The 14,393-nt window shown below is 32.7% G+C and overlaps 1 protein-coding gene across 2 annotated transcripts in view; it reads left to right on the forward strand.

The window, feature by feature from the left end:
* Window positions 1-14,393, forward strand: part of Fcho2 (FCH and mu domain containing endocytic adaptor 2) — a 131,062-nt gene that overhangs the window by 17,838 nt on the left and 98,831 nt on the right. For both annotated transcript variants that reach the window (XM_076857138.1, XM_076857139.1), the window contains exons 3-5: window positions 2,963-3,037; window positions 5,392-5,533; window positions 5,622-5,774. In XM_076857138.1, the coding sequence (XP_076713253.1) occupies window positions 2,963-3,037; window positions 5,392-5,533; window positions 5,622-5,774 (370 nt within the window). The remainder of the gene's footprint in view (window positions 1-2,962; window positions 3,038-5,391; window positions 5,534-5,621; window positions 5,775-14,393) is intronic.

Here is a 14,393-nt window from a genome sequence, read left to right on the forward strand (position 1 = left end):
AATACATAATAGATGGTGGTGCATACTCTATCAGAGGTGTGTAACATCCTCCATCCTAGGAGTGTAACATCCAATTATATCTGTTTTGTGATGTTAATGATTGTTGATGATCATCACCTAGATCAATTATTGCCTTAGGGATTTACTTTCATTTATATTTTGCTGGATATAGAATTCTAATTGGCAGATTCCTTTTTTAAAAACAAATCTTTGAAAATCATTTCATTATCTGCTGTGAAATGTTAGCAGTTAGTCTAGCTATTGCTCCTTTGAAAGTGACATTTGTTGGTTGACAATGTTTGACTGATTTTGTTTTTTAGTTTTTGGTTTTCAGCAGTTTTACTATGATGTAACTAAGTGTTGATTGCCTTTTTTTTTCTTCATTCTTTTGTGGTGCTAAGGATTGAACCCAGGACCCTCATGTATGCTAAGTGCACTTGCCATTGAGCCATATCTCCAACCTTTTTTTATTCATACTTTTAGGTTTGTTGTGTTATTTAGATCTGTGGTTTTATAGCTTTTGTCAGTTTTGGAAAATTCTCCATCATTATTTCTTTCAGTATTTCTTCTTACCCATTCTTTGTTTCTTCATATGTTAGACTCTCTATTTCCTCTTCTTTTGTCTTTGAGCTTTAGTCTGGGATAGATTTCTTCTTATCTGTCTTCTAGTTATCAAGTTCTCACTACAGTGTATCAATCTGCTAAAACAATCTCATCATTTGAGCCAGGTATAGTATGCATGCCTGAAGCCCAGCAGCTAGGGAGACTGAGGCAGGAGGACTGCAAGTTCAAAGCCAGCCTCAGCAGTTTGGCAAGGCCATAAGTAACTTAGCGAGACCATGTCTCTGAATAAAATATAAAAAATGATGGGGATGTGACTTAGCGGTTAAGCACCCTAGGTTCAATCCCTAGTACCAAAAAACAATCTCATCCTTTGAGATATTAATTTTGGTTATTTTATATTTCAGAATTTCAATTTGTGTGTTTTTTCCCCCTTAATTTAGCAAGCTTTCTTCTAGTCCTTTTTTTGTGGTGGTGGTGGGGTACCAGAGATTGAACCCAGGGGCACTCAGGCATGAGCCACATCCCCAACCCTTTTTTTGTATTTTATTTAGAGACAGAGTCTCATTGAGTTGCTTAGCGCCTCACTATTGCTAAGACAGACTTTGAATTCGAGATTCTCCTATCTCAGCCTGCTGAGCCACTGGCATTACACGTGTGTACAACCGCGCCTGGCTCTTCTAGTCCTTTTTAATGATTTTCAGGTTTCTACTAAGATTCTTGATATGATTTATGTATGATCTTGAACATAATACATGTACTCAAAGTCTAAGCTTTGTCATCTTTACATTTGGAATCCTGGTAATTTGTTTCTGTTGTTTTTCTGTTTGTTTATGTTATCTTATTTCCTTATGTGCTTAGTGGTTTTCTGAGTGTATATAAGATGTCTATACAAAAATCCAACATCAGAGTTTGAAGAGATGGTTTGTGATTCCTGTGAGTGCTTGTCTATACTTCTGGTTCATCCTTACTCGAAGAATATTGCATTTATTACCTCAACTTCATGGGATGGGATTTCCCCTGCTTCCTATCATAATATTTATAAGTTTTGTTTTCTTTGCTTGTGAGACTGTGGAAAGCTTTTTTTCACTCTTAGCTTTTCCGCTACCTCTTCTAGATGCCCCTAAGGATAAAGATGCTCCACATTCCTGACTCACTTCTTGGAGTATTTTTCTCTTGGATTTTGGCATTCTGATTCTTATCTTTGATTGGTTCTCTGGTGCTTTTAAGTCACTATTTCCCCCTTCTATGATTTTCTAATTTTCCTTAGTAGGAGGTTTTGGTATCATACTCACATTACTGTTATTTGAAATTTAAGTGTGTGTGTGTGTGTGTGTTTATTTTTTGCTCTTAAACAAAATTGAGATACTGATATTTATTTCTGAGTGATTTTTAGGTGATCAAAGTATTACTTTTATAATATATCATTATTTAAACAATACCAAAAAGTTTAGAAGAACAGGAAAAAAAACCACAGTGTTATCTGTGAGAGGCAGTTACTGCTACTGTTTCTTTTTTTATTTAACTATTTTTGGTAGGGGCTGAGTTTGGGAAGAATTTAGAAATGAGCTTAGTTTGGATATTCTGATTTTGCAGTGATGCAGATATCTAAGTGTAGCTAGGACTGGGGCCTTTATTGGTGTAAGAGCAGTGTAGATCTGGATTTAGATAGGGCAGGAAGTTTAACCTGTAAAATGAAAAGACAGAATGTTCCACTATTAAGGAATAGCACTGTTGAGAAGGACCAGGGTAATTATGGAAAAGGTAAAACTATAACATTCATTGATTATTTATCTGTAGAATAATTTGTTTTTTAACCATATTTAATGGATTTTTCAAGTCTAAAATCTGATCCACTAAATAACAGTTATATAAAACACAATTTTTTAGTATGAAATACTTATATTTTAGACCTAATCACAAAATAAGCTCCAAAATTCAGGATCTCAGACTTTCTGCTGGTTCATATTTAGTTGTGTGCAAATGACTGCCATTAGTTTCTTGTTCTGTTAAATATGGATCTCAGTTTTGAATAATAACAAAATTATGTTAAGTACATTAGGAAGTATTAAATACAAATGACTTACACAATGAATTAGTTTACAGATGAATACAAGAAGCAACACTCTTGTGCTTCCTGTTCAAATAACCATTGGTACTAAAAATAAAAAAGTAAATTCATTAAAACTTACTATGATGTAAGTTATTTAGTTCTGTACCAGCTTTTTAAAGTATAAAGTACAAAAGGCATATAGACCAGAAATTCAGAATTGTATACTATAATTTTTAACATATAATTTGAAGTATCTTTTTGTTTCTTCATTGTTATTGTATTTTGGTAACTGTTATGTTTTTGGTCACTAATTAAGAGATATTCTAATATGGAAATTTGATTCAACAGAGCTACAATAGAAGAGGCATATTCCAGGTCAATGACAAAACTAGCAAAATCTGCAAGCAATTATTCACAACTTGGGTGAGTTAATTTCTTCCTCTTTTTCAGTGTTCATTTAGGCAAAGTTCTTAAGAATATTAGGTTTCTACTTAAGATATAGTAGTTCAGAAATTCAGTGATATACATCATTTAACAATGGTAATACATTCTGAGAAACACATGTTAGGTGATTTTTTGTTGTGCAAATGGCATAAGATATACTTACACAAACTAAAATGGCTATAATATCATGAAGTGATATGAGTTTATGGGATAACTGATATATATTGTTTATGTGGTTTGTCATTGATTGAAATGTCAGTATATATGTATGATTGTATTATGTGTTTATTTAAAATATGTCTTATGAATATATTCTTGAATTGCTAGAAAATATAATAATGTTGCTGAATCAGTTAACACAAAGAAATTTGACAATTATTTTTTCTATATAGTCATTCAGTAGTATATAAATTTGAGATGATGAATGTTACCACTTGTAAAGTGGTAAGTTTTCTATCAGTTAATTTAAATTCTGTTGTAATATAACAGTGATCTTTAAAACTCACTTAGCATAAACTATCTTATTAGTGGATTAAAATCCATTAAGATGACTACGCAGTGGCTTAGGAGGCTGAGGCAGGAGGATTAGGAGTTCAAAGCCAGCCTCAGCAAAAGCGAGGTGCTAAGCAAGTCAGTAAGATCCTGTCTCTAAGTAAAATATAAAACAGGACTGGGAATGTGGCTTAGTGATCAAGTGTCCCCAAGTTCAATCCTCAGTACTTAAAAAAAAAAAAAATTCCTTTAAGATATATTTTTATTATTTTAAATATCATTAGAACTTTCTTTAAAAATTTGTATTGAAAAAAAATACTCCTTGAAATATGAAAATTAATAACAAAAACGTATTTAAAATGAAATTGTGCTCGTATCCATAATCCCCTGAACCACAACAACTCAGGAAGGAATGATTAATCTTATTTAATTATCTAAAAATTGAGGAAAGGTTGTATTTTAACTAAGATACTAAAATAATTAGTCTGAAAAGATTTTTTCAGTGATTATCAATAAAAAATTCTTCTATATCTGCAGTTCTGATAAACCTGTGAATCCTCTAAAATTTCATGCAAAATTGTGTATAGATGTTAATTTATATTTTCATTTAAGAAGGGTCTATATAAATGATTGCATTCACAAATAATTCTGTGATTAAAAATGATTGAGTATTTTATGTAAGTATTCTAGAGTATGGTTGAATGAATTTGAACAAAAGACTTTCTGCTTTGTGTTTTGGGCAAAGCAGAGTTGGAATCTTTGTTCACTTTTAGTGTAGTGGCACTGTTCATTAGGTATGGGCTAACAGTGTATATCACTAAGAGGCCCTCCTGTAGTCCTGTGCAGTATGTCTGGGAAGTCTGGTAAATTGCAGGCTTTTTCACTGGAAGAATAGAGACTGGTGGTTGATAACTATTTTTTGTTTTGTTTTTCTTTCCTTTTGTCCTTATTCTTCCTTCTCCTTCCTTTGCTTCAACTTCATTCTTCCTTTTTTTCCATTTCTCTTCTCATCTTTTCCTCCCTAGTACTGGGAGTTGAACCCAGTGGCACTCTACCACTGAGCAAATCCTCAGCTCTTTTTATTTATTTTGAGACAGAGTCTCATTAAGTTGCCCATGCTGGCTTGAAACTTGTAATCCTCCTGTCTCTTTTTCCCCAGTACTTGGGTCTACACAGGCAACCTTCTCACTTTTCTGATACCCTCCTATTTCTAGAGGCTGCATGCTGGTAAACTTCTCCTGAAATGTAATTTCTTCTTTATTAACTACAGTAGAGGGCCCAAAAGAAACTGGAATAACAAAAGATAGCTTTAATTAATGGACCTTGGTTGTATTATAGAAAATAGTATTTTATCACAGCAGCTTGGGAGGCTAAGGCAGGAAGACCATGAGCTCAAAACCAGCTAAGCAACTTAGTAAGGCCCTGAGCAACACAGTGAGAGCCTGTCTCAAAATAAAAAATAAAAAGGGCTGGAGATGTGGCTCAGTGGTTAAGTGCCCCTGAAATCCCCAGTAACTGCCCCTTGGAAAAAGAAAATTCTACCAAATCAATGCAGAAAATAAATAATGTGACCATAATGAAATAAGGGGGGGTGGGTGGGCTGTAAAGAACTGTGGCATGAAATTAATGAAATTAACCCATTTCTGTGTACCTGTGACCCAAAAATATTTTAGATAATTATCCAAGGATTAAAAAATCAAGATCATATCAGTCATATCATCATTATTTATTTTAATACTATCTTTTTGCCAAATATAGCATTAGTGTTTCCATTGACTCCATCTTAGAACCTTAGTCTTTTTCTTTTAGTAAATTATTCCCATGCTTCTCCTTTTTCTTAGAACATTTGCACCAGTGTGGGATGTGTTCAAAACATCTACAGAAAAATTAGCAAATTGTCACTTGGATCTTGTTAGAAAATTACAGGAATTAATAAAGGAAGTTCAGAAATATGGAGAAGAACAAGCAAAATCTCATAAAAAGGTATCTTTTTTCTTATTAAGGATTGATTGGTCAGATATTGAATGCTTTATAGCCCAGTCACTTTGATGAATCATTTCATACCAAACAGACTAAAGAAGAAGTTGCAGGAACTCTGGAAGCTGTCCAAACCATTCAGAGCATAACTCAGGCCCTCCAGAAATCCAAGGAAAATTACAATGCCAAGTGTGTAGAACAGGAGCGTCTAAAAAAAGAAGGAGCTACACAAAGAGAAATAGAAAAGGTAATTATGATAAAAATAATACTTCTATGATTTCAGGGTACTGTGATATACAAGACCACATCTAATCTTTAGACATTCAAGAGTGATCTCATTTTAAAGATGAAGATACACCTTCAGAGTTTGTGATTTATAGAAGTAAGTTTGTAACATCTGTTGTCTATGATAAATAGATTGACAAACATAAAAGAGGATGATTTTTTATTTTGGTGACAAATTTACAAGTTATTTTTATTTTCTTTTATTTTTTATGTGTTTTTTTGGATGCTGGGAATTGAACCCAGGGCCTTGGCTCATGGTAGGCAAATGTTCTACCACTGAGCTATATACTCTCAACCCCTGCAGAAAACTTTTATACTAAAATAATTGATGAAATATTGCTTGGTATGAGATTTAACAAGGTAGAAAATTTATTTATATATATATATATATCTATCATATTTTGGTTTATTTAAAAAAATTTGGATGCTTGAAGATTATCTTTAAATACATATTGTGGATGATTTATTGTTGACTTTGAGCACATTTATGTACGTTATGATAAACCACAAACTTTCCCTCATTCATGCTTTAAAAATATTTTTTTTCTCTTTTAAAATGGTTTAACCATTTACTTATTTGATGTACTATATCTCATTTAGTGATAAATCATATGGAGTGATAATTTTGAAAACTTTGTGAAATATTTGAAATATCTAGTAAAAAAGGAAAACTAAATTATACCTGTAGTACAGTTATGACTATAAAAGCATATATGCATGGACAATAATTAGTAGAAAAAATCAAAACAGTTGATAGAATTTGGAATAATATATTTTATTTAATGTTAGTATGATAAATGAAAATTAGGAGGCGAGATACAAAACCATAGTAAGTAATGATTTGAAAACCCTGTGTTCCAGATACAGTGATTTTGAATAAGATATGAAAAGAGAAAGCAAAATAAGAGAGTCTAAAATGAAGAGTATTATCTCTGTAGACCATAAATCCAAAGTGGCATATAAAGATTGATTATATAAACTTTTGTTGAACTTGAAGTCCTAAGTTGGGCAGTGAAATATTATTTTGTGATAAAGGAGGCCAAAGTTCCCTTCTTAAGATGAGGCACAAAGAACTTGAAGCTATAGGTAGAAGGAAAAAAGAAGAATGACTAGGGCTAAAGCCTTATGGGAGGTTGCGAGTAGAGATCCATAGATACTAATCCTATCTGAAATCAAACCAATTCATGATTTGGCCATATCACCAAAATTTTCATATAGAAATAATTAAAAATTACCTTTGTAAGACTGATGCTAAGTTGGATCTTTGGAGGATTGGCAAGAGATAACCTAAAAATTTCTAGAGTGGAGTGGTTGAGTATAAAGGATAGAGCACAATTCAAGAAAGTGATACCATTTACATTATATTCTATGTAGCTTTTCAGCAGTTCTGATGGAGTGCAATAGAGAGAAGAACAGAAACAAAATTCCCCTTTGAAATGAGTGAGCAACAAAATCTAGAGAACATCTAAAAAATCTAATAGACAACCAGTGAATTTAATAATTGGAATAAAAAGCTCACCGTGATGAAATTTAAATTTATAAAACATGAACAGAAATACTTATGTGAAAACAAGAAATTTGTCAAAGGTCGTGTAAAGAAATACAAATTTACATTAAAGAAGATTAAGAAAGTAAAAGATACATAATGAAACAATCTACTAGATAGAAAAAACAGCTAATTAGAAAACTCAGAAATGAAAAATATAGATTTGGGTATGACTGCACATATGATGTGATGCTACATTGTGTACAATCAGAGAAATGAAAAGTTGTGCTGCATTTGTGTACAATGAATCAAAATGCATTCTTCTGTAGTATATACCTAATTAAAATAAATTAATTAATAAAAATAAATTTGGAAGATAGTACAGGTTGAATGTCAATTATTAAAATGTTGGAACAAGAAGTACTTCAAATTTTTTCAGATTTTTTTGGAACACACAAACATATACATATATATAAAATATATTTTATGATATTTATTTTATATGAAGTGTATATATATTTATATGATACTTTAGGGATGGGACATTAAATCTAAACATAACTAACATTTATGTTTTATATATACCTTTATTCATGTAATGTGCAGGTAATTTATACACTATTTTTGATAATTTTTACATAAAACAAAGTCTCATTCTGTGGAATTTTGTCCTTGTCTTATCATTTTGAGGCCCCAAAAGTTTTGGATTTTGGGGTTAAGGATGATGTTCAACCTGTGCTAAGAGACCTAATCTAGAGTGTAGCGCAGCAAAATAAAGTTACCAACATTCATTTACTATTGATTTTCAGAAGGAAAAAAATGGAGGGGAATGGTGGGCAAGTAGTCTTTTGAAGAATTAATAGTTAAGAATTTCTCAGAACTGAAGAAATTTAAGAGTTTGCAAATTGAAAATACTATTATAGAAATTAAGTAGGTTAAATAAATCCAGGACTATTCACCAGATAAAAAGAGAACATTAAAAATTAGGAAGCATTTCTTTTAACACATATATGAAATCAAATTGCATCTCATTTGATAGTATCATTATATTGATAATTGATAATATATGGATAATCATTGTTGATATTGTGGCATTTATGATATAGTTTCATTGCCTGGGCAAACTTGGTTGCATAATTGTATAGCTGTAGCAGTTTGAAAGTACATTTAACATATAATTTAAGGACCATTTGAGGAAGGAAGAGTTCTGATTGTTATTTGAAAACCTTTTGTTAAAAACAAGTGCTTGGGAGAAAATCTGGATATAATATTTGAACACTTAAAAGTAAATACACATCAGTAATGCTCTTGATGACATTGAGGATAATATTATGTTTGAAAAATAGACCTCATTGGTCTCTAAATTAGAAAGCAATTGAAAAGGGTCAGAATCTGAATGTGAGTATGATTTAGGAGTACTATCTATTCATTTTGTTTTTTCTTTTTATTTTTTAAATTGCACAAGAGTGACGTCACTGGTAATTTAGAATAAACATCCTCCACTAAACTAAAAGAGCTCTTTCAACAAATGTAGAAGTAAAAATTCTAAATCGTAAGAAAGCATTGTTTCATAGCTTAGTTGATAGCATCTTTTTATTATAGTGGTATGTGAGATAATGATTTGTCTTACAATTAATTTTACCAGATTTAGTAGTAGTCAAGTATGTTATTAAGTTTAACTACTAAAAGAATTAGCAATGTAATTTAAGTCTTCTACATCAGTAAAAGAAGAGGGTATTTAAAATATGTATTAATTTAAAGGGAAACAAAGAAGGAAAGAAAAAAAATGATAAACTCAGTAAGTTGAAAGAAATAAATCCAAACATACCAATAATCACAATATATATAAATGGATTAGACTTCTAATAATAGATTATTAAATTGAAATATTTGGTAATATGAGAGTGTTTAATAATATGGGACATCACATGGTAGTTCATATAAATGAACTAAATGGAGTAGAACAATAGATTAGGAATTTAAAATATTATAGCAAAAAAAGTTGGAGGAAAAGGAGTAAATGAAATCTTGATTCTAGGTGATTGGTTCTTGGGGTCTCTTACACTAAAGGAATTGGCTAGAATGACATGTATTAATTAACCTAAATAAATCTAAAAAAGCATAATATTGAATAAGAAATACAAAGTTTTAGCAGAATATATAGAATTTGATATCTTTTACATAACCTTTAATTCTCTGTAAAACATACTATATATAAAAGTAAATTCTTATACAATCAGAGATATGATAAACTATGGTATAAAGGTGTATTAAGAATTACAATGCAAAAATGAATAAATCAGAGATATGATAAAAAAATAAATGTATGTTTAGCTTTGTAAAAAAAAAGAAGTAAAATATAAGAAAGAATGTGGATATATTAAATTATGTTTATTTAATAAAGCTATCCTGAAAACTACAATTTAAAAAAAAAAGTAAATACTTATTAGGGACCTTCATGGAGATAGTAAACACCAATACATGATGGAAATTACATTGAGGAGGGAAAGAGGGGAATGGATCTATGAAGAACATAGGGCTTTTGTTGTCTGTGTGATGTTTGATTTTTTTTTTTTTTTACTTTTCTTTTCAATTTTATTTTTTTTTATTGGTTGTTCAAAACATTACAAAGCTCTTGACATATCATATTTCATACATTAGATTCAAATGGATTATGAACTCCCATTTTTATCCCAAATACAGATTGCAGAATCACATCGGTTACACATCCACATTTTTACATAATGCCCTATTAGTAACTGTTGTATTCTGCTACCTTTCCTATCCTCTACTATCCTCCCTCCCCTCCCCTCCCATCTTCTCTCTCTACCCCATCTACTGTAATTCATTTCCCTCCTTGTTTATTTTCCCCTACCCCTCACAACCTCTTATATGTAATTTTGTATAACATTGAGGGTCTCCCTTCATTTCCATGCAATTTCCCTTTTATCTCCCTTTCCCTCCCACCTCATGTCTCTGTTTAATGTTAATCTTTTCTTCCTGCTCTTCCTCCCTGCTCTGTTCTTAGTTTCTCACATTATATCAAAGAAGACATTTGGTATTTATTTTTTAGGGATTGGCTAACTTCACTAAGCATAATCTGCTCTAGTGCCATCCATTTCCCTGCAAATTCCATGATTTTGTCATTTTTTAGTGCTGCATAATACTCCATGGTGTATAAATGCCACTTTTTTTTTTATCCATTCATCTATTGAAGGGCATCTGGGTTGGTTCCACAGTCTAGCAGTTGAGAATTGTGCTGCTATGAACATCGATGTGGCAGTATCCCTGTAGTACGCTCTTTTAAGGTCTTCAGGGAATAGTCCGAGAAGGGCAATAGCTGGGTCAAATGGTGGTTCCATTCCCAGCTTTCCCAGGAATCTCCATACTGCTTTCCGAATTGGCCGCACCAGTTTGCAGTCCCACCAGCAATGTACAAGAGTACCCTTCTCCCCACATCCTCGCCAGCACTTGTTGTTGTTTGACTTCAGAATGGCTACCAATCTTACTAGAGTGAGATGGTATCTTAGGGTGGTTTTGATTTGCATTTTTCTGCCTGCTAGAGATGGTGAGCATTTTTTCATGTACTTGTTGATTGATTGTATGTCCTCCTCTGAGAAGTGTCTGTTCAGGTCCTTGGCCCATTTGTTGATTGGGTTATTTGTTATCTTATTGTCTAATTTTTTGAGTTCTTTGTATATTCTGGATATTAGGGCTCTATCTGAAGTGTGAGGAGTAAAAATTTGTTCCCATGATGTAGGTTCCCTATTTACCTCTCTTATTGTTTCTCTTGCTGAGAAAAAACTTTTCAGTTTAAGTAAGTCCCATTTGTTGATTCTTGTTATTAACTCTTGTGCTATGGGTGTCCTATTAAGGAATTTGGAGCCCGACCCCACAATATGTAGATTGGAGCCAACTTTTTCTTCTATCAGACGCAGAGTCTCTGATTTGATGTCTAGCTCCTTGATCCACTTTGAGTTAACTTTTGTGCATGGCGAGAGGAGGGGATTCAGTTTCGTTTTGTTGCATATGGATTTCCGGTTTTCCCAACACCATTTGTTGAAGATGCTGTCCTTCCTCCATTGCATGCTTTTAGCTCCTTTATCAAATATAAGATAGTTGTAGCTTTGTGGATTAGTCTCTGTGTCCTCTATTCTGTACCATTGGTCCACCCGCCTGTTTTGGTACCAGTACCATGCTGTTTTTGTTACTATTGCTCTGTAATATAGTTTGAAATCTGGTATTGCTACACCGCCTGATTCACATTTCCTGCTTAGAATTGCTTTTGCTATTCTGGGTCTTTTATTTTTCCATATGAATTTCATGATTGCTTTATCTATTTCTACAAGAAATGCCTTTGGGATTTTGATTGGCATTGCATTAAACCTATAGAGAACTTTTGGTAATATCGTCATTTTGATGATGTTAGTTCTGCCTATCCGTGAACAGGGTATATTTTTCCATCTTCTAAGATCTTCTTCTACTTCTCTTTTTAGGGTTCTGTAGTTTTCATTGTATAAATCTTTCACCTCTTTTGTTAGGTTGATTCCCAAGTATTTTATTTTTTTTGAGGATATTGTGAATGGAGTGTTTTTCCTCATTTCCGTTTCAGAAGTTTTGTCACCGATATACAGGAATGCCTTTGATTTATGCGTGTTGATTTTATATCCTGCCACTTTGCTGAATTCATTTATTAGTTCTAGTAGTTTTTTTGGAGACCCTTTTGGGTCTTCTAGGTATAGAATCATGTCATCCGCAAACAGTGATAATTTAAATTCTTCTTTTCCTATTTTTATGCCTTTAATTTCTTTCGTCTGTCTAATTGCTCTGGCCAGTGTTTCAAGAACTATATTGAATAGAAGTGGTGATAGAGGGCATCCCTGTCTCGTTCCAGATTTTAGAGGGAATGCCTTCAATTTTTCTCCATTCAGAATGATACTAACCTGAGGCTTAGCATAGATAGCTTTTACAATGTCGAGGAAAGTTCCTGTTATCCCTAGTTTTTCTAATGTTTTGAACGTAAAGGGATGCTGTAATGTGTCGAATGCTTTTTCTGCGTCTATCGAGATGATCATATGGTTCTTATCTTTAAGTCTATTGATGTGGTGAATAACATTTATTGATTTCCATATATTGAACCATCTTTGCATCCCAGGGATGAATCCTACTTGATCATGGTGCACAATTTTTTTGATGTGCCTTTGTATCCGATTCGCCAGAATTTTATTGAGGATTTTTGCATCTAGGTTCATCAGAGATATTGGTCTGTAGTTTTCTTTCTTTGGGTGTCCTTGTCTGGTTTCGGAATCAGGGTGATGTTGGCCTCATAGAATGAATTTGGCAGAGCTCCCTCTTTTTCTAATTCCTGAAATAACTTGAAAAGTATTGGTATTAATTCTTCTTTAAAGGTTTTGTAAAACTCCGCTGTATACCCATCCGGTCCTGGGCTTTTCTTGATTGGTAGTGTTTTGATTGCTTCTTCTATTTCATCCATTGAAATTGGTCTGTTTAAATTGTGTTTTTCCTCCTGACTCAGTCTGGGCAAATCATATGACTTAAGAAATTTATCGATGTCTTCGCTATCTTCTATTTTATTGGAATATAGGTTTTCAAAATAATTTCTGATTATCTTCTGTATTTCTGTAGCATCTGTTGTGGTATTGCCTTTTTCATCCCGTATGTTAGTAATTTGAGTTCTCTCTCTTCTTCTCTTAGTTAGCATGGCTAAGGGTCTGTCGATCTTATTTATTTTTTCGAAGAACCAACTTTGCGTTTTGTTAATTTTTTCAGTAGTTTCTTTTGTTTCGATTTCGTTAATTTCCGCTCTGATTTTAATTATTTCTTGCCTTCTGCTACATTTGCTGTTGTTTTGCTCTTCCTTTTCTAGGGCTTTGAGATGAATTGTGAGCTCATTTATTTGTTGGTTTTTCCTTTTTTTGAGGAATGAACTCCAGGAAATGAATTTCCCTCTTAAAACTGCTTTCATTGTGTCCCATAGATTCCTATATGTTGTGTCTGTATTTTCATTTATCTCTAAGAATTTTTTGATTTCCTCCTTTATGTCTTCTGTAACCCATTGATCATTCAGTAACATATTGTTCATTTTCCATGTGATGTAGGATTTTTTCTTCCTTCTTTTATCATTGATTTCCAGTTTCATTCCATTATGATCAGATAAAATGCATGCTATTATCTCCACCCCTTTATATTTACTGAGGGTTGCCCTATGGCATAATATATGGTCTATTTTTGAGAAGGATCCATGTGCTGCTGAGAAAAAAGTATAGTCTCTTGATGATGGTTGATATATTCTATATATGTCAGTTAAGTCTAGGTTATTGATTGTGATATTGAGTTCTATAGTTTCTTTATTCAACTTTTGTTTGGAGGATCTGTCCAATGGTAAGAGAGGTGTGTTGAAGTCACCCATAATTATTGTGTTGTGGTCTATTTGATTCTTGAACTTGAGGAGAATTTGTTTTATGAACATCGCAACACCATTATTTGGTGCATAAATATTGATAATTGTTATGTCTTGTTGGTGAATGGTTCCTTTTAACAGTACATAATGTCCTTCCTTATCCCTTTTGATTAACTTAGTCTTGAAGTCGATTTTATTCGATATGAGGATGGCCACCCCTGCTTGCTTACCGAGGACCTTGTGCGTGGTATATTTTTTCCCAACCTTTCACTTTCAGCCTGTGTATGTCTTTTCCAATCAGATGTGTTTCCTGGAGGCAGCATATTGTTGGATTTTTTTTTAATCCATTTTACCAGCCTATGTCGCTTTATTGGAGAGTTTAAGCCATTAACGTTTAGAGTTACTATTGATATATGGTTTGTACTTCCAGCCATGTTTGATTATTTATCTTTTTTTTTTTTTAATTTAGTTTGTTTCTCCATGATTAGCTTTCCCCCCTGCCCTCTGTCATTACCGAGGCACTTCCCACTGATGGTTTTGGTTGTTGTTTTTCATTTCTTCCTCGTGTAGTGTTTTGGTCAAGATGCTTTGCAATGTTGGTTTTCTGGCTGCAAATTCTTTTAGCTTTTGTTTATCATGAAAGATTTTTATTTCGTTGTCGTACCTGAAGCTTA

This window comes from Callospermophilus lateralis, chromosome 5, assembly GCF_048772815.1.
Source record: "Callospermophilus lateralis isolate mCalLat2 chromosome 5, mCalLat2.hap1, whole genome shotgun sequence".
Taxonomy (NCBI): Eukaryota; Metazoa; Chordata; class Mammalia; order Rodentia; family Sciuridae; genus Callospermophilus; species Callospermophilus lateralis.